The 21,809-nt window shown below is 45.5% G+C and overlaps 1 protein-coding gene across 1 annotated transcript in view; it reads right to left on the bottom strand.

The window, feature by feature from the left end:
• MYO3A (myosin IIIA) overlaps positions 1-21,809 on the bottom strand; it is a 1,336,625-nt gene that overhangs the window by 640,791 nt on the left and 674,025 nt on the right. The window contains exons 20-21 of the mRNA XM_085630108.1: positions 8,710-8,863; positions 4,055-4,143 (exon numbers count right to left, since the gene is read on the bottom strand). Coding sequence (XP_085486234.1) covers positions 4,055-4,143; positions 8,710-8,863 — 243 coding nt within the window. The remainder of the gene's footprint in view (positions 1-4,054; positions 4,144-8,709; positions 8,864-21,809) is intronic.

Here is a 21,809-nt window from a genome sequence, read left to right as displayed (position 1 = left end):
TCGAAACGCGTAGGTGGAGAGCAAGTTATTAAACTTGTCTTAAATATCCAGGAAGAGTGTGGCGTTTTGATTTTCAAAAACTTGGTTTCTGATACAAATTGCGAGGTTTGTCCTTACTTCGCCGCCGGCACCAGCTATACAGTGCTCCTCCCGCAAGGACGGCTTGTTTGATTCATATATATATATATATCGAGAATTTGTCTGAAATGATTCAGCAGGTCTGTGTGTCACAAGGATACATTTTGGTCAACGGGCAGGCCCAGATACATGAATGAATTTACTCTCAGGATCTTTGTCCCCCCAAATAAAATGTCTTAGCTTTTTTACATTATTTGGTCCAGTACTCATTGTAAAGGGCTTTTGTGGGTTAGTTTAAGATCCAGTTTCCCCATAAAAGTATAACATTTGTCTAAAAGAAGCTGTATGCCATAAGCAGTTCTTGCCATTAAGACTGCATCATCTGCATATAAAAGGACTGGGAGAGCTCACGACATAATGGCAAACGTGCGATGATATGCCAGTCGGGACTGCCAATATGTACCTTAAAAACCCATTTTCCACAATTTGTTGGGGGGACACGTCAACAAAACCCCAAACCCCTGACCCATACATCGCGTGGAGATACATTTTCCTTATAAATCTGTATAAGCTACACCGGCGGCCTCCTGCCCAACTTTCTTGAAAGTTAGCAAGGGCAGATGTGGTCTTCAAAAAAGCCATTTTTTTCAGCTATCACTGCTTGGGACCAGGAGTCATTCTGATCAAAAAGTATACCAAGATATGAGTACCTCTTAGCGTACTCTATCTTTTTTTTATCGATATACATATCCCTGCACGTTTTGCTGCCATTACCACATCTCAAAATATGTTTTTGACGTGTTCACCCTAAGTCCCAAGTTGCACATAAAAGCTGAAAAACTGTTTAAAACCATTTGCAATCCCACTTGGGGGCGTGACATCGGGACTGCGTCATCCGCATATAAAAGAGCTGGTATTGGGCATCCGCCAATTTGTGGGAGATCTTGACAATCCTTAACCAAAGCTTCGCCCAATCCATTGATATAAATATTCAAAAGAAAGAGGGCTAGCACGCAACCTTGCCTTACCCCCCTCCTTATAGGAAACGGGGCAGAGCATTCACCATTTGCACTGAACCGCACTCTGGCCTTCGCAGCACTATATAACCGTCTAAGAAAATGGATAATTGGTTTATCCTCTCCCAGAGCCTCGAGGATCTTCCAGAGCTTGCTATGCCTGATTCAGTCAAAAGCTGCTGTGAGGTCGAAAAATGCTAAAAAAAATATCCTACCCTTCTTGATCTGGATATGCTTCCCTATAATGATGGTTAGGTTTAGACTCTGTTTGACTGTTCCTAAGCCCTCACGAAAACCATACTGAATATCAGAGATAACCTTATTATCCTCGGCCCAGTCCTGTAGTCGTAGTGTCTAGGTGTGTTTGGACTCACCTGGGCACCCCACACTTGGTTCTTGTTGGTGAGCTGCCCAGGGAGCCCACTCCAGGCCACCCCCACTGGATCTCCGCCCGGGCAACACTCTCCCGTGCTGCCATGGAAACCGAAAAGGTCTGTCTGCCCGTTCCTGTGGGCAGGTGCTGGAGTCCATGGCAGCCTCCCGCTCACCACAGACACGGGGAGCGGGCAGTCTGTCCAAGGCTAGGTAGAGTGCGACGGTGCTCCCCTCCATTGTTTCAGCATGCAGGGGTCAGGGATAGGGTCCTGGTCTCCATAAATGAAGTGCACCAGGGGATGGGGTCCCCGCGTGCTTAAAAGAATAAAAGGTAGTGGGACCCATGCAGCGTAGCCCCACGTACTTCCTCACTGGAGAAAGGTCAAAGTTTGCCAAACTTTAGAAAGCAATAACCCTTGCCCTGTTGGGCCGATTTGGATGGTCCTGGGCTCATTTCACTGGCGAGCTCCATCCACCAGGGATAGTTGCAGCAACTCTCCTCACCTCTAAAGTGGTGCAGTCCTCAAAGAGATGGTCCTCCCTGTTCCCTGCACCAGCTCTCCACTTGATCTTTGATTCTGTGCATAGAAACATCAGGGCTTTCCCCCAACTGATCCTCAGGTGCTGTAACAGGGCCAGACTCACTGGCCGTAGGGGAGGCCGTAGGGGAGGCCCACTGGTCCTGGTCAACTGGGCAGAGCCCGTGGTCCTGAGTAGGGTTCACGGGGTTCCTCCTTCCAGTCTAAGACTCTAGAAGCAAAGTGTAGAAAAATCGACAGGCAAGAGAGAGTCTTTACCTTGTGCAAGAGGTTTTAAAGGGGAGAGGGACGTTCCAGAAGACAGACAATTCTAGGGTGCCACATCACCCCTCTATCCCTATTCCAACCCTCTTGTACAGCCTGCTGGAACATGCCAAGATGGCGCCATCCAGGAACCACTGGTCACATCAGCCCCTGAGATCTCAGCTCCACCCCTCACTGACATCACTACCAGGGACTTACTCACTTGAATTTCAAAGCCACCCCCACCCCCCACTGGGTTGGCTTCAGTTGCCTGGGCACTTTCCTTTGTTCAGTAGGCTTGGGCAGCCCATCCCTGGTCCACTGTGACAGCTGGGCAGCTGGGTGATTGATATAGATCATTCCACCCCACCGTTTTTTTCCTCAGGAGCTGGGAGAAGTACTGCTAATTGCTCCTTTTGCGTGGGGTGGAATGTGTCCCTGCTGCTGGAGCAAATGTAACTAACTGGGCATAGCAGGATGACACAAGGCCTGGGCTCTGACTCAGAGCTGAGCCAGGGAAATGTGAAAATTATGGATGATCCATAAAATGTACAGTTATCATTTTGGAAGTTACATATTTGGTTTTCTCACATAGGTTACAAATCAAGACGTCAATGGTCGCTGTAGGCCAATGAGGAGTGAAACTACACTCTAAGGCAGTTCTCACCCTACCTGTAGAATGGGGTCCCACTACAGACAAAACAGTAAGGCACACTGACTTTCCCTATTAGTGTACACTACCCTCATATAGCCTATCCCAGGTGAATACCTAATCCTGCAAAGTCCCCATTGTGCCAGGCTACTTGTTGCAGTTACTGGGCTGTGCATGACAGTAGCATCCAATGCACAGCCCACACACGTGTAACCAGCCAAGTGCCTCTTATCCTTGCTGTATCGCAGCGGCCTTATTTTAAAAGGCGGACATTGGTGGTAAACATGTGCGGTCCATTTGCCATGTGATCACCATGGATGAGACACATGAGACTCACCTACAGTAAAAAGTCCAAACCAGGGTGACCTAAAATGTAAAAACAATCCAGGCGTAGTGACTGGGGGGAACCCAATTGCAAAAGAGCTGTACACAAAAAAGCTCAGAGATCCATTACAACCAATACAACTCAGGAAGCAAGAGTGGCATTCAGTTGGAAGATGTGGAAGCAAACCCATTCAAAAGCATGATGGAACAACGGTCAGTGTACATGCAGAAGTGTTCAAACAGAATGTTCTGAAGAGAAATTATTATTTAGCCAATGTGAAGACCATCTGCCAGCTAAAATTCAAAAGAACAAATCCAAGGGTCAGAATGTGGTGAATTTTGTTGATTTCTGCCTCGAACTATAAGAGAGCAGATAAAGTACCTAACCTTTAGGAACTGTTTAGTGAGCTATTAACATATTTACATGATTAGAGAGAAGGAATGCATTGGACAGCAATGCTGATTGCTATATTCCAGCTGTATATAAATGTTATGAATATGAAACATCACCTACCAAAGTCTCCCTAACCAAAAACCTCTATCTTAAGAAGGCATAATGAACATCAAATATGATATTCAATTAAAGATCTTTACAGTGCAATATGCTTAAGGATGTGTGAGGTGAAGGACTTTACTGTATGATTGGTGTTTCCAAGTGGCCAAAAGGTGTCATGATTAGCATACACAAAACACCAACACAGATAAGTACACATACAGAAAAAAACAGCATTGCGAATTGCATCTTTGAACTGTGTATTTTATACATTTGACCACTTAACATCCAGGAACAATGTCAAATATGCAAATATATTTTCAATGTGACTTACCTTCCCTGCATAATGATGAATGCCAAATGTTAAATCTACTCTTTTAGGTCTCCAAAAGTACTTTGATTTAAGATTGTCTTCAAATTTTTCTGCAGAAAAATCCATAAGTTGTTTATCAACTGTGCTGTATTGTTTTTTTTATTTAAAACACTTTTAACATGCTTACAGTTATGCATGAATATTGACTTCTAATTCTAAAAGCAGGGCTAAGAGTATCCATCATTGCACAAACAATTCAAGGTAAATTACATATCAAATTTGATTTGATTAATTGTTTTTGCTACTCATACAGCATACTAATACCCTAGAAAAATTGCTTGCCTCTCATTAAATTCTGAAGTGTGATAAGAAGGAGATACACAAGATACTTTTGCACAAAAGATGAGCTTTGATATCCTTTATAAAGTGTAAGAATTATTGATCTGTCTCAGATGTAGGGGTAATTGGTTCCATAGCTGAGACCCAAGGAACTTCAAGGAGTGGTCACTTTGACTGGTGAAAGGTCACTCCAAAGCTTAGCATCACGTTAGCATGTAGTCAGTATCACATTACATCAGTAAAATCAAGATCTGGAGTTTGTTCCCTCTACAGTGGTGAGTAAGTTTAAGAAACTGACCTCTCCGCCAACATTGGCAGGAATAGATTTCAATTCCTGCTGTAGAATACAGAATACCCTGAGATGTGAGAATCCCCGGGCCAGGACAGAACAAGTAGAACTATACAAGAGGATTGAGATAAGCCTTCACGCAGTAGCTCCGCTAATTTATATTTTACTGCCTGCTTTTATCATCTACTTTATAATCTTCCTTAAATTTCCTTACTATTCTGAGGAGTGTATTTTAATAATGACTGCTAATTGTTGTGAATATGAATATGAATCTGTAATGCACTAGAACGACATCGTATTACACTTCTGTTAGCGCTCCTGAGTTATTGCTCATTTTTCTTATCGGTTACGAGCTAACCTTTCACTGCTGGCCATCACTCCAGGATCCTGCTCCTCCCCCTACTTTCTTCAGGAAGTTAGGCACCCGGGGTGTCACACAGAAGTGCGCCCATTTTTCCCTCACACTGTGGTCTAGTCGTTGGCAGGCACACGCCATTTAATGTGCCCGCCGTAGCGGACGCGCTGTAGGCATGCCAAAGGCACGCCAGTCTGTTCCCGTCCACGGCCAGGTCACGGCCAGTGATAGAAACATTGTCCAAACTGGTCCAGGTCAGTCTTTTTTAAGACAGTCTCTTCTTGCTCTCAATAACACCCAACAAAAATGCCATACTCGCTTAGAAGCCGTCAAATGGAATGGCACATTTACCTGCAGGGAATGTAAACATGAATTTAGATCTTCCCCTGATATATCTAAAAGAATTGACTGTACCTCAAAACAAGTATTAGGAGGTCTAATTAACGCTAGATCTCTGTGCAAGAATGCACAATATATTGTTGACATGATCTCTGACCTCAAACTGGATTGTCTTTTCCTCACTGAAACTTGGCTTAAAGAATGGTTCAATCCAGACATTGTCCATGCCCTCCCCCCAGGATATCAAATATATAGACAAGATAAACCGGACCATAGAGGTGTAGTTCTGGCCATAATATATCGCAATACACTCAAATGCTCTACGTTTGAACTTATAGGGCTTAAAGGTGCGGAAAGTGTTGGTTTCTGCTTTCAATTTGAAAGCTCTGTCTCTTTCTCTGGAGCCTTGATCTACCACTCTCCAGGCACGAATCTCAACTTTCTAGACACCCTTGGAGACACAATAAGCACTTTAATCATTAGATATTCTAATTTTACAGTACTCAAGGATTTCAATCTTCACTTAAACTCCCAGAATGCCCTGGGAGTCAAAAACCTTTTAGAAATTTTAGAAATTCTGTGCCTTGACCAACGGATAGCCAGCCCTATACACTGTGCTCGTCACACTCTTGACGGGATCTGTTCAAATTTCACCACTTTAAAAGTTGACTTCCCAGTCACATTAACCTGGTCTGATCAGAAAAACATTCCCTTTGTAATTGGGTGCCACTGCATGGATACCCCCGGGGGTGAACACCCATAAAACAATGTGAAAATGGAATAAAATATTAGCTAATTTGAACCTTAGCATCGAAGCATCTACTTGTAGGCCCTCCCTAACAGGAGATCCCTCGGTAATTACCCATTATTTTAACTCCATGATGGCTACACTTAGTAACACCTTCACCCCGCCAGCCCCTTTGAAATAGAAGTCTACCAACAAAGTTTCTGCTCCTTGGTTCACTCAAAAGATGAGAGAATTACAAGGGTATTGCAGACAGCTAGAACGTAGATGGCGGAGAAGCTATAAACAAGAAGATCTAGCCCCTTTTAAAACTGCCCTCAAAACCTACCACAAACAAATGAAAATAGAAAAGAAATCCTATTTCACCAATCTATTCAGGCCAGCAGACTCCGACCAAAAAACAATTTTTAAAATTGAGATATCATTAACTCACCCTAAAATACTTGAACATGAGATTCCGCCATCACAGATTCTTTGTGATCAAATTGCTGATTTTTTTTTAACAGAAATTGGCAAAGTTTACAAAAAGATTTCAAGACGATCCCTTCTTTTATCACAGAAGTATATGCTGATTCCTCAGGTGACAGACCGTCCCTGCTATCTTTCCATGACATCAGTATGGAACAGTCACGTCAAGCCATCATCTCCTGCATGTCAGGGTCTCCATTCGACCTGTGTCCCCCAGAGGTACTGCATGCCATTATTGATATCATCAACCCGACTATCAATAAGATAATAAACTCCTCACTCACGTTAGCGGAAGTACCTTGAAATGTAAAATCGCTACAGTTAAACCTCTTCAGAAAATACAACTACCCGGCTCTACGATCCTTTCCAACCTCCGTCCTATCTCCCTGTTACCCTGCCTCAGCAAAATCACTGAAAAATGACAAACACTCAACTGACTTTTTTCTTTTTAGAAGAGGCCAATATCTTACATCCAGGCCCATGCACTCCACGGAATCGATATTACTACACCATGGAAATTCTCAAATTTGCCTTAGATCATGGGAAAAACACTGTGTTGATTTTATTGGATCTGTTGGGTGCATTTGAAGCGGTCTCCAATGACATCTTGGTGGACTGTCTTAAAACATATGGCATTTCCCACATGACCCTAGCATGGCTGAAATCCTTCCTATCTAATCGAAGACAAATAGTCACGTTTGGCCTCTATCAATCAGCAGAGAAATCCTTAATTTCTGGGGTCCTTCAGGGCTCTGCCTTAAGCCCAGTACTGTTTAATATTTACATGGCTCCCCTGATAAACCTGATTCCATCATTCAATATCGAATCCATCTCCTATGCCGATTATACTCAGTTAATTCTAGTATTAGACAAACACTCCACCAAGGCAGAAGAGAATCTCCAACTCTGCCTTACAGCTGTTTTTCACTTGATGCAATCTAACCATCTGAAGTGTAACGCCCCCAAAAAAGAGATCATGCATCTTGGAAAAACCAACACTTTCTTGCCTAGTCGATGGTGTCCTAAAGATATCCCCCCTCCTTCCATCACAGTAGATGTAGTAAAGAATCAAGGAGTAAAATTTGACACGCCACTATTTTTCCGTCAACAAGCACTTAAGGTGGCCGGCACGTGCTTCCACCTGATAAAGTCTCGTAAAAGGTTTTTCGACCTACCACCTTGCATGGCTAGAAAGGAAGTGGCAGTGGGCCCTGATTACATCTAGACTGGACTACTTCAAGAGGTTAAAATGTAGGGACCAATAGGTCCGTCCTGAAGAAACTGCAGATATTCCAACACACAGCCAGACGCCTAGTCCTAAAATTGCCTCATGGCTCCTCAGCCTTAAAATCCCTAGGCTGGCAACCCATTCATAAAAGAGTCCTTTTTAAGATTCTGGTAATCGCCTACAGAGCTTTTAGATCATCAGGACCTAAGTACCTTAGGGCCAGAGTTTAACCGTATGTGCCGCATCACCTCCTCAGAACCTCATCAGCAAACCTCCGGAAGCCTCCCAGCTTTAGGTCCATCTCTAAAGGTGGCAAATCAGTGGCAGCCCTAGGGATTAAAGCCTGGACTTCTCTGCCCATCCACCTCCGGTTCTCTCAGACAGAACTATTTTTCAGGAAATCTCTGAAAACCTGGATCTTCGGAGCCTCAGATGCCCTAGTTTTCTCACTTATCTGATTTTACCGGAAACCTGTTGAATCTTACGTAGGGTCTCCCCCATAGTGCCATGATGGTCCTAGGAGGGACAGAGCCACTCTTCAAATACCTTATACAATACAAGATTGTGTATGTGTGGTGTGGGTCTGTCCCCTAAGTAGGCCATGAGAAAGCCCAATGTGTGACCCACCCACCCCTTTTGAAACCTCATCAACCATGGTGCGCCCAATTCATCGAGTGGGCATCTTTGCTTGAGGAAAAGAGGTTCACGTCAGCAAGTCTCCTTATGCAACCGACTTTTAGAGCGGGGTGGATGTCTGGTGAAGTTTCCAGCTAGGCAGAACACAACACTTCCCTGCTGTGGCAGTAGAGACAATCAGATGCTCAGAGTACGTTTGGCATTGTGGTCCCCACTTAGAGCCTTAACATACCTAAATGAGCAGGAAAATTACATTCATGATATGGATTTCACATACCAATCAGTGTCTGATCAGTCGCTCTGGGGAATCGAATTTCCTCATCAAGTAATGACAATAGCCCCATGGGCTTTTGCAGAAACATATCCAGCAGAGGCCTGTTGTCTTCATACTCAATAAGTCGTGCATCAACATCTTCATTTAAATATTCATTCTAAACAAGGCATAAATAAAAATAAATTAATGTTCATGATGTAAAAAATAAACCATTTTTATAGCAAGAGCGCCACACAAAGAAAAACGTTCAGCGTCAACTATTTAAGTCAAACTACACTTTGGAGTGAATTCATTATCTGCATTGTATGCATTTTATGTCCTACAACTATGAGTCTAATTCATTCCAGAAAAGACAAAAGTTTATTATCCAAGGGCGGTTTCTGCTTTATGGCTCTGGGGCTGCACCCTCTGAAATTCCTCAATCTGTTCTGCAAAAAATATTGAATATATCGATTTCTTTACAGATAGGATCTCATATTGTAACTCTAAATAAACCTATGTATTTAAGTTATGGCTGCCTGGCCCAACTAGCACGGAACAAAGAGCTGTAAGCCAGGTAGTAAATCAACTTTCTGCAATGTGATGCATGACGCAGGAACAGGGCCGGGCTGGGATAGCAAACCAGCCCTGGCACTTATGTCCGACCGAAGGGAGGTGGGATGGGAGGGAGTCCTGTCTGGACAAAAGACTGGGCAAGCACACATTTTAAAGGGCCTGAAGTTATCGCACTGTACAATTGCACACTACAGAAACTGTTGAACATATTATTGCAGTAAGATGTGGGGCCGTTTTTGATGTGTTTAAATGTTTCAAGACCTCATGTTCACTATTGCTCCATAAACCTTCTTGCTTTCTCACTAAATTCTTTACATTTGCTTTAAAAATGCTCAATTTGTCAATCTTTTTTCAATGATTTCTCCCACTTGAACCGCACATTTGTCCATCTAGCCCGTTCGCTTCACTACATTAATACCATACCCAAATTTCCTCCCCACCCCCACTTTCAAAAGCCTTCAGCCTCCTCTGGCATTATCATCTTTCAAAAATGGATGCACTTTGCTGTGTTCTCAATCGTGATCTTTGAGGATTACGTACACATTGATACATTTTGAGGATTGGAAAGCACACTGCAAATGCACTAAACCCAGGCACTGTTCTGCAAAGGTGACTTCCTATTCAGGCGACTGGCATCAATGCAAAGGTGCGAGGGCGTTGCTGCCCGTAAAGTCCGGGGCTCTCCTTTGTCCCCAATGCTTCGTATATTCAACTTCTGAAACATCTGGGCCGACAGAAAGAGTTTAGAGTCCGCTAACCCGCTTTACTAGCCTAATGAATGAAATGGGACCAGGTGGGTACAACATCACTAGGAAGACTAGCGCAGCAATTAATGATAACTTCAGAAAATTATTTTAGTTTGCAGTAAATTATTGTCTGCACAATGATGTGTTTAATGTCCCACTATAGATTCCTCGTTTATTATATAAATTGCACATGTATTATGGCTTTCATATAAATGAACAGTGAACCAAAGACATGAACTGTTTGGGGAAAGGGTGATTGCGGATGAATGACATAAAATATTCTCTGACATAAGTAAAAATGATGCCTTATAAAGAAATCAAGTCTTAGGCATTGTTCATGTGTTTTACATCGCATCTATCTACACACACAAAGGCAAAGCTTGGCAGTCAATCAATCAATCAAATATAACTTTATTTCAACAAAGCCTTAAAACTTTCCGATAAAATACAATAAATATACAGTTATAAAATTACAACTCATTGTATGTGAGGAAGTGTCACAATAAGCAGCCTGACGTCAATTAAAAAATAAGGTATAGCAAAAATTGCTCCCATGCAATTAAAATTAACACAGTTCAGAATTTGAGAACAAGCCAAGTTCCAGTATATCACAGCAATAAAATCTAAAATAAAATCATACTCATTTATTGGCAGTTCTTTTCACCCACATCAAACCCCAAACCTTTGCTACTGCACAGGCATACTATGAGGAAGAGTCCATTCTCAGTAGCCTCAATGTGGCACAATGACAAGATGTTCCCAGTTGTCTGGAAATGGGTGCCAGCCATGCCGAACAAAACTGGGCATAAGCCGGGCATGCATACAGCACAGACTTGGTTTGATCAGTGCAGAAGGGACAGATTGTGGAATCAGATCCCAACTATTTTATCAACTAATCAATCAGGAGCTTGTAAAGCACTGCTAATCACCCATGAGGGTCTCAAGGCGCTATGGGGAGCTTGCTGGTCCCTCTGGGTGGAGGTTCATTCGAAGAGCCAGGTCTTGAGGTCTTTCTTGAATTGGGTCAGCGACATGGATTGCATGAGAGGTAGGGTGTTCCTGGCCTTAGTGGCGAGGTAGTAGAATGAACTTCCTCTGGTTCTGGTCTTGTGGATCCTGGGGATGGAGGCTAGGGTGAATTGAGCGGAATGAGTTGTCTGGCGGGTACGTGGAATGCGAGGTGGTGGTTGAGGTATGCTAGTCCTTTGTCGTGGAGAGCTTTGTGGCCATGTGTGAGGAGCTAGAAGGTGATTCACTTGTTGACTGGGAGCCAGTGGAGTTGTCGGAGGTATTGCATGATGTGTCTGTGGTGGGGGATGTCGAGGACCACTCTGTCTGCGGCACTTTGAATGTTCTGTAGTTTCTTGAGCTGTTTTTGGGTGACGTTGGCGTAGAGTGCATTGCCATAGGCGAGTCTGCTGGTGATGAGTGCATGGGTGACCGTCTTTCTGGATTCTGTGGGGATCCAGCTGAATGTCTTTTGAAGCTGGCAGAGCGTGTGGTAGCAGGCTGAGAAAACTGCATTGATTTGGAGGTTCATTGTGTGCGATGAGTCCAGTATGATGCCGAGGTTGTGTGCGTGGTCCATCGGGGTTGGAGGGGTCCCAGAGCGGCTTGCCACCAAGAATCGTCCCAGGCTGAAAAGGTGGGGGTCGGGATGACTTCTTCGGTCTTGTCCAAGTTGAGCTTGAGGCAGTGGTTTTTCATCCAGGTAGCAATGGCCTTCATTCCACTGCGGAAGTTGGTTCTGGCAGTTGTGAGTTTGTTGGGGAGGGAGAGCATAAGCTGGGTGTCGTCAGTGTGAGACGATGTTGAGTTTGTGGCTTCTGACAATGGCTGTGAGGGGGGCCATGTAGATGTTGAAGAGCGTGGGGCTCAGGGAGGAACACTGGGGCAATCCGCAGCCGATCTCTGTAGGATCTCAGAGGAAAGATGGTAGTCTAACTCGCTGAGTCTGGCCGGTGAGGAAGGAGTGGATCTAGTTCATTGCCTTGTCACGGATGCTGGCGTCCAAGAGTCTTGTGATTAGGGTGCAGTGGGAGACGGTGTTGAATGTGGCTGAGAGGTCCAGTAGGATGAGGGCTGCGGTCTCGCCCCGGTCAAGGAGGGAGCAGATGTCATCAGTGGCGGCAAGGACTGCAATCTCTGTGCTGTACTTGCTTTGGAAGCCCAATTGGGAGGTGTCCAGGTTGTAGTTTACTTCTATGAATGCGGAGAGTTGGGCATTGATGACCTTCTTGATGAACTTGGCTGGGAAGGGGAGGAGGGAGATGGGTCTGAAGTTGTTGAGGTCTATTGGGCCCGATGACAGCTTCTTACAGTATTTGAATTCAAGATGAGTGTCCCTACTCTGAATTGATGGTATAGTTTTGTATCTAACGGAGCTGTGATCAGATCCCAATACTTCTTTAAGACATGAAGAGATTTAGGGCCATATGTAGGTAGCAACACATTTACCGATTCATAAATACCGAATTTTACCGATTCGGTATTTATGAATCGATAAATGTGATGTAGGTAATGAATCGGTAAATTTTACCGATTCGGAAAAATTCGGTAAATATGAATCGGTATTTACCGATTCGGTAATGGGGCATACCTTCCCATTGATTCCTATGGGCCTGGAGGCCCATAGGAATCAATGGAAAGACAATCACCATTACCGATTCGGTAAATACCGATTCGGTAATGGGGGGAGCATATACAAGGGTGGCAGGGTGTCACATTGACACCCTGTTGCACCCCTGATTCTTGCATGTGTGCACATGTGGCACACATACATGCCCTAAGGGCATGTATGTTTGCCACATGGCACTCTTACATCTGCAAAATATTGTGTTTTGCAAGGTATTCGTTATTTATCACCAACCTGTATTTGGTGGTAAATAACGAATTCTTAATTCTAATTTGCACTCTTTAGAGTGCTCCCTACATTCAGGATTCGGTATTTACCGATTCGGTATTTTACCGATTCGGTAATTTACCGAATCCTGAATTATGCCTCCTGCATCCCAAATAGCTAAATACCGGTCGGTAACAGGATATTTACCGCATTTCGGCCGTTACCGACCGGTATTTAGCTACCTACATGAGGCCCTAAAACTTTTTTAAAAAATCCCCGTCAATGAGGTGCCTTCAACTTTTTGCTCCTCCCTATGTAATGTAAATGCCCAGTACTGGTTTTTCAATGCCCCCTTAGAGAGGATTTGGGCTACAGTGGGATGGAACCATAAATCAGTAAGGACTGAAGAAACCAACAATTTTTTTTTTATCAAGGTGAACCAAGGGCTTTTGTTTAATCTATCTAACTTGATGATATTTTGTGGGGCAGGGGTACAGTGGGTCAACTTTGGAGCAGCCCATACTCTACGCCACAATGACAAAGGGCATAAAGGTGCCTTAAGGGCTACCTTTTTAACACCCAAAACTAAAAATAAAGGCTACAACGGAGTGCTAGGCGAGAGGGAGGCAAAAGATCTTAAGAATCTATTCTCCGATCGCTCCAGAAGGGAGACGTTACTTAAGCCCCACAGCTAAACGCCACAGAGCGCAGCACCAAGGGCCTTGGCCACATTCACCAGTAAAGTTGGTGCTACTAGCTTTGTAAAGGAGGCACTTTGTTCCTTTAAAATCGCACCAAAAGTCGGCCTAGGTTTTCAACAAGCCCTATTAATGTGTGGGCACCATGACATATTGGGACAAAGTTTGATACCCAAGTAATCAAATTAATCCATCCTCTCTACTGTCTTGTCCCATAGCATTAGGCTGCCCTTGAGCTTTTTGTGGTTACTAAATACAATTAATTTTGTTTTGGATACGTTGATTGTGAAGCCATGATCCTGACAAAACACACAAAATTTATTGAGACGTTTTTGAAGACCACTCAGAGTAATTGAAATTAAAAGAGTGTCATCTGCAAATAACAATATTGGAGTCTTAGTGTTGGCTATGGTAGGGACATCCGCTGGGCACTCAGGGAGATATTCTACCAGACCATTTAAATATAAAGAGAATAGAGTGGGGGCCAATACCCACCCTTTTCGTACAACTTTCAACATCTGAATCTTATTTTCTCATGAAGCCTAATCAATAAGGACAAGATTTTGTGTGGCATTGCCATCACCTTCAAAACCTGCCACAGCCTCAATCGCGGACCAGGTCGAAAGCAGATTTTAAATCGGCAAAGGCAACATACAAGTTACCCCTGCCTATCAAAACAGTCTTCCAATAGATTAAGACAAATTGAAAGACCTGGCATATCATTGATGTTTTGACTCTAAATCCTGCTTGAAGCAGGCTTATGATGTCATTTTCAAATATCCAAAAGTGAATTTTTACCAGGACCATATGGTAGAAAATGTTTTGCATACAGTCAGTAAGGCTGATAGGCGCATCATTGATTGGTAAAGACTTGCCACCCTTTTTGTATACTGGTTTCACCTCAGCTCCCTTCCAAGATTCAGGATAGAAGCACCCAGTGCAATCGCGTTGGAAAGGTTTAACATACAGTTGGCCCAGGTGTCAATGTCGTGTGCAAAGACATCTGCGGGTAGGCCGTCTGGGCTGGAGCCTTGCCTCTCGCAAAGTGGACAGAGTCGGCCACGTCCTCTTTAGTAAATGGCTGGATGTTAAAATTCTGGAGGCTGCTATATATCAATCACCGTAACCTTTCTCAGCCGTTTTTTTTCTTAATTTTTCCCTGTAGTGTCACTGTTATTATGCCCATCTGTGTCTTGCTCCAATTCCACCACTATTTTTATTTTCTCATGCCTGCCTGTTCCTTTCGCCGCTGCTGCCCCTGAAATTTCCCTGGGAATGCCCCCCCCGGAATTCCCCCGCTCCCGCTTCCCAGCCTCTCCGCCCTCCCACCTCCCCTACTTCATGGCGGATGCTGTGCGATCACGCCAAAGGCAAGCCCATCTGCGCCCATCCACAGCCAGCGCCAAGAACCCTGGACGTCCCACTACCTATCGCTACGACACCACCAGCCTCCTCTCACTCAACCCAGGAAGACTTAGAGAATGCCAACAGGCCTCGCAGAACACGACCCACGGCCAGTTCTCCTGCCTCCACTGCTGCCAGACCCTCACTGCCACGCCGGCCTCCAACACTGCTGATACCAGCACCGGCAACACCCTAAAATGCATCCTCCTCAACGTACGCTCCGTACACACAAGCCATGGAAATCTGGAACCTACTCGACTCTCTCTCGCCCGGCATTGCCTTCTTCACAGAGACCTGGACCAACACATCCTCCGCCCCCGACATCAGCACCAGAGGAAAGACCGCCCCAACCACTCAGGAGGGGGCCTCGCCATTGCCCACTAGAGCATCCTCCGCCTCACCATCGCCAGCGAAACCTTGCCGTCCGCTGAACACCTGCACTTCCAGATCCAGACCACCCCCAAAGCCACACTCCGAGGAACCCTCGTCTACAGACACCCCAGCCCCCGAACACCCTGCGCCACCACCATCACCGACTTCATCGCACCCCATGCACTCGCCTAAAAAAACTACAACCCCAGCGACCCCAACTCTCCTATCCTTCGTGACAACCTCGCCAGCATCGGACTTAAACAATTCGTCAACACACCGACCTACAGAGCAAGACACACCCTCGACCCCATCTGTGCGGCAGGAAACAGCATCCAATTCAGCCACACAATGCAGCCGCCATGGACCAAACACCACTCGGTAGACTTCACCATCAACAAACCCAAGGCACCCAAACCAGCCCCACACCCACCACGAAGGAACTGGAGCAAGGTTACCGACGAGCAACTTAACTCCACCCTCACCTGAGACAACCACACCTGGGCACCAGATGCAAATGAAGCACCCAGAGAACTCCACACCTGGATCTCTGATTGCGCAGACTAGCTCGCCCCGCTACACATCCCCAACAGACAACGCCCCAGGAAAGCCGCCTGTTTCCCCACCCCTCTCCAAGAAGCCAGAGGCACCTTCAGACACCTGGAGAAGAACTGGAGAAACACCAAGACAACCGTAAATCACACCACCTACAAGGACGTTATGATGGACTACCACAACCAGATCAGAGCCACTAAGAGGAACTTCATCCACAACAAAATCCTGGCCAACTCCACCAACACCAAGGAACTTTTCAGTGTCATTCAAGAATTCACCAACCCATGCAGCAAATCCACAGACATCACCCCATCCCAAGACCTCTGCGACAAGCTTAGAACCTATTTCCACCTCAAGATCAAAAACGTCTACGACAACTTCATTGACCATCCACCAGGTGCCACAGATGCCCCCCCCCGCCCCCAGAAACACCAGCCAGCCCACCATCTCTAACTGGACACCAATCACGGCCGAAGACACCACCTCGACCATGAAAAGCATTCACTCGGATCCCGACCGACCCCTGCCCCCCTCACACCTTCCACAGAGCCGCGGCCGCCATCGTACCTGAACTAGAACGCACCATCAACACCACCTTCAAAACAGGCACCTTACCAGATGACTGGAAGGGTTCAGAAGTCCGACCTCTGCTCAAGAAGCCCACAGTTGACCCCGCCTGACCTCAAGAACTATTGGACCATCTTGCTCCTCCCCTTCGCAGCCAAAGTTGCAGAGAAAACAGTCAACAGGAAACTGACACGATTAATTGAAGAGAACGCTGTCCTCGACCCATCCCAATCCAGATTCCAAAGCACCACAGCACAGAGACCGCCCTACTCACCGCCACAGACGAAATCCGCACACTCCTGCACCAAGGCCACTCCACAGCCCTCATCCTACTCGACCTATCAGCAGCCTTCGACACCGTCTCCCACCACACACTAGTCACCATACTACACGACGCAGGCATAGAAGGAACAGCCCTGGACTGGATCCGATCATTCCTCACCAGAAGAAGCCAAAGGATTAGACTCCCACCCTTCCTCTCCGACCCCATGAAAATCACCTGTGGAGTCCAACAGGGTTCATCCCCGAGCCCCACCCTCTTCAGCATCTACATGGCCCCCCTTGCAGTCATCGTCCGACAACAAGGCCTCAACATCGTATCCTACGCCTATGACACCCAGCTCATCCTCTCCCTCACCAAAGACCCCACCACTGTCAAACTCAACTTCCAGAAAGGAATGCAAGACGTCGCAGTCTGGATGACCAACAGCTGCCTGAAGCTCAATGCCAAGAAGTCAGAAGTTCTCGTCTTCGGTACTAGCCCTTCTGCATGGGACAGCATCTGGTGGCCGACTGCCCTCGGAAGCTGCCTACCCCTTCAGCCAAGCCAAGAACCTCGGCATCATACTCGACTTATCACTCACCATGAACCGATGACAGGTCAACGTCGTCACCTCCAGCTGCTTCAACACCCTCCTCAAGACCTTCAAGTGGATCCCCCTGAGCAAGGAAGACAGTCACCCATGCACTCATCACCAGCAGACTGGACTGTGGAAACACACTCTACACCGGCATCAACAAGTTCCTACTCCGCAAACTCCAGACAATACAGAAATACAGAACACCGCCACCGACACGAACCCATCAGTCAACACCTACGAAGTCTCCACTGGCTCCCTGTGGAGAAAAAAGTCACTTTCAAAATCCTCACTCACACCTACAAATGCCTACACAACAACAGACCCAAATACCTCAACGACAGAATCAACTTCCACGTACCCAAAAGATACCTCTGATCTTCCAACCTCACACTGGCCGAAACCCCGTGCATCCACAGAGCAGGCAGAAGATCCTTCTCTCACATTGCAGCCAAGACCTGGAACGAGCTACCGGCAGACATCAGATGCGCCCCCTCCCTGAACACGTTCAGGAAGACCCTCAAGACCTGGATCTTCGGCTAAACAAATTTGCGGACCCCCCCCCTCAGCGTCTTGAGGCCCTCACGAGTGAGTAGCACGCATACAATTCCCTGATTGATTATCAGATACATATGCAACATCGCTAGTATTAGTTAAAGTTGAGGGGTCAACTGAATGCTTATCGAACAAAGCAAGTATTCTAAGGCCCAAAGGATTGTGGTTGTTGTCCACTCTTTCTTGTACAACCATATAATCGAATCGGGACCACAAGCTTAAGTCTATCAAGATGTAATCAATGCATTGTTTTGGACAGATGTTTATGAAATGTACATGTCCCTTGGAATCCAATTTAGTGCGCCTGTTTAAAGACCTATCACCCAATTCAATGGAGAGCATTTTTATTTGAGGGGCGGCCTGGGTTCATCTTTAAATTGGGCAAGCTCCAGCTGGGGGATAGCTCATGCTTCGTCCTCCTCTGCCGTAATTTCAATATCTTCCACGTCAAGGGGCTTAAATGTGATGTTGAAGTCCCCAACATGGATCAGATTTGGGAGAATCCGAAGCTTTTCCAAATGTTCAACTAGAGATTCTATTGTCCCAAAAGCACACCCGCCCTAAACCCTACATGTATAAATATTAAAAAGCATCACTCTGTGGTCCCTCTCCCTACTTAATTCAATGCCTAATAGATCATGGCAGACAAATGCTAGTAGACAAATCTTACAATTTAGGGAGGACTTCACCCATATTGTTAGGCCATCCATAGGTCTCCCAAAGTTACTTGGCTTAGCTGGAATTTGATATAAGCACCCCACTTTAAAAAAAGGTTCAGTAGACCACGTTTCTTGGAAATGGCAAATGTCATCTTATCGATACAAATCACACCATAGTGATTGCATCAGCATGGCCCTAAGACCAGCCACATTCCAAGATTCCACTGAGGTCAAAAGTGTAAAATATATTCATGGGGAACACTCTGGCAGATTAAATTCACCTTCAAGCTCAGAGGATTCATTACTTGGAATTTCGTGAACTGAAAATTCTTTTCCAGTACACAAATAAAATAAATGAGCCTAAATAATCATATTGAGATTGATGAGATGGGTCGAGTATGTTCAAGCTAAACAAATTAGGATTGGTGTGGTCAAAGCTTGGGGAGGTTACTATCTGGGCAGTGGGTGAGGAGGGCCATAGACTGAAGCATAGCTATCCTCAGTACTGAAGGCTTGAGAGTCACTGATCAGGTCAAACATGGGGGAACATGTAGTGCTCTTTGAGGCAACCCTAACCTGTCGATGCATACTGGAGCACAAGGAGTAGGAGTGATGCTAGGGAGGGTGTTAAATGAGCAAGCAGGTCCCCTACTATCCAGAACCTTGGCAAAGTCACACTTCCCCTCTAGTTGTCAATCATTGTTCTCTAGGACAGAGAGGACCTGAAACATATTCCCGAATAACGGCTGATCTATGAGTTGGAAGAGACAATGTGACTGAATCTGATCATGTCTCCTAGGTTTGTGGGCTAAGTATTTGTAAAAGTAACCCAATGGCACAACAGTTATATTCCCTGGCTAAGCAGTGCCAGTGTTAGCTTAACAAAGGACTTCTCCTGCTACTAAAGGGCTGTGAATATTTATAATGATGCAATTTCCTTGTGGTTGGCAGGGTAGCAGCCCTAATTCCCCCAGATTTCCTTACAAAAATAATTTCATCGTGAAGATTACGACCACTTCCCACTTTGCTATAAATCCAGTGTATCATCATTTTTATTAATTCTAGGGTGGACTCCGTGATGCCAGGGATGGAACATTGGCTAAAATAGCCACATACGGGCAGGAAGCTGGAGGTAAATTTATCAAGGGTAAGCATTCCCCAAGAATACAGTCCCTAGCCACAGCAAGAGATGTACTGGTTTTCCTTGATCTCACGTGGTTGGAATGGTCATTACATTCCAGTGCAGAACGGGCAACAGTGGGAGAGGGCTCACTTGAATCTTTATTTAGGTCCCCAGCACTGGTTCCGCTAGGGTTGATACCACTTGTAACTTCAGCTGTAGTTGCATGGGATACTGAACTGGTACCTGTGCTAAACCCTTCCTAAGGTGTACCAGACAGACATCCCTCCCCACACTTACACATTTTCCACAAAACATCCTCAATAAAAGTAAGACAGTCATACAGTGGGCAGAGTTTGAGATTAAGTAACTCTCTCAGTGGTCCTCTAATGTTCTTCCAAGTGGTTCTACCAGGACTCAAGGGATTAGATATCCCAGGCTGCTGTTTTCCACTTGCAGCACAAGATTAAAAAATTCTGCCTTTGATTCAGGAGCCCCCTTTCTACGTTCAGCCACAGGACTGGGTTCAGGGGAGGATATGTCTAGGATAGAACTGGTTTGCGCTCTCTCTCCACTTGGCCTATCCTCTTTGCCCATAGTGTAATCATTACGTGCAATGGAAGTGGTAGAACTAGAGTGAGCAGGATGAGCGTCTGCAAGACTGTCCCTGTGATAATCCTCTGAGATAGGCAATATGGATGAAGGTGGGAGTGGGGGTTGTGGGACTAGAGGAATCACATCTTTAGCTGTGAGAGAGAGTCGTCTTATAGCTAGTTGAATCTCCTTAGAGATGATATCCACTGTCCGAACCCGGAAGCTGTCAATGGTGGTACCAGTGTGTATTTGAGAAGGCCCGAAGACCACCGATGGTCATTTCCGCTTACACATTGTCCTAGGGTAGACTAAGAAGCATGCCTTTTAAGGGAGAACAAATGTAATATCAAAAGAACACAGTACCTATGTGCAACACGATTACACTAGGGTGAAACGACGGTGATGACAGCAGCAGGAGCCAAGAGGGGGGACCAGCCCAGCCTCTTCCAGATGATGATGGGCGAAGACGGGCCCATTTTGGTCTGGTCTTCGCCCTGGAGAACAGCCAAATGCGTCCCATGCTGCGGGAGGCTTGAACGAGTTTTAATCCTCCCGTGTTGGAGACCGAGCCTATTGCGCACTGGGGGATGTAGTCCCAACCTAATTCTGTTGTCACAGCAAGGTTTCAGGCACGTTTGTGGGCAGGGAATGCCAACTCAGTGTTGTGTTAGAAGGCACTCTAGATACACCCTTTCCTGCATCCAATCCTTTCTCACCAACAGCAGTCAAAAGTAAGGATTGGAAATGAAATATACCAAAGTAGAAGTTGCATGTGAAAATGTATAAAGTGGTGGGAAGCTCATGAAGTATGCTGTCCCTACCAGAGGGACAGTTATCGTCAGGCTATTAAGTGAAAAAGCGTCTGATTTTAATAGGCATGCCAATAGCGGGGCTGCAACTGCCCGAGTTATTGTGGAAAGACAAGTTCATACTGACTGTATTTTTTTTATTTCTTTTTACATTTTTCAACCTATACAAAAATGATAAATAGAAATGTTAAAAAGTACAGTTTAATTGCCCTCCCAAACCATATCAAACAGCATACATTATTGCTCATCACTCTCATGACCATCATTCATCAACTATGTACGCCCCTTGTTGGAGCTCTTTCAACCAGTGGCGTAGCAAGGTCAGGTGGCGCCCGGTGTGGAAAATTTCTTGTCACCCCCGGCTTGACAAAATGGCAAAAATATGGGTTTAAAACACATATTTTTGTCATTTTTTCACCCTCCTCGGTGATGAAACCCGGGGTGGCCCGCACCCACCGCATCCTCCTTCCTACACCACTGCTTTCAACACCTCTAAGTCAGCTTCCAAATGTATGCTGAGGATATCCAAATCAACTTTCTACTGGATAATAGCACAGACACCTAGGCCAAGATCACCTCTTGCCATGATCATGTGTAACCTCTGTCCTCTTGTAACTTTGTCTCTCTGGGTTGATTTTGAATGGTCAGACGGTGTTAGTACCTTCGCCATTGCAGACTATTTTACCACCCCGTGGTGAGGGTTTTTCACCAGCAAAATTTAGAGATGTTCCCCAGCCCAAAGGGTGTCTTTAGCATTTACAGGAACTGCAGTC

This window comes from Triturus cristatus, chromosome 10, assembly GCF_964204655.1.
Source record: "Triturus cristatus chromosome 10, aTriCri1.1, whole genome shotgun sequence".
NCBI classification, from domain to species: domain Eukaryota; kingdom Metazoa; phylum Chordata; class Amphibia; order Caudata; family Salamandridae; genus Triturus; species Triturus cristatus.
Note: the sequence above shows the minus strand (reverse complement) of the source record. Positions and strands in the feature narration are given on the sequence as shown.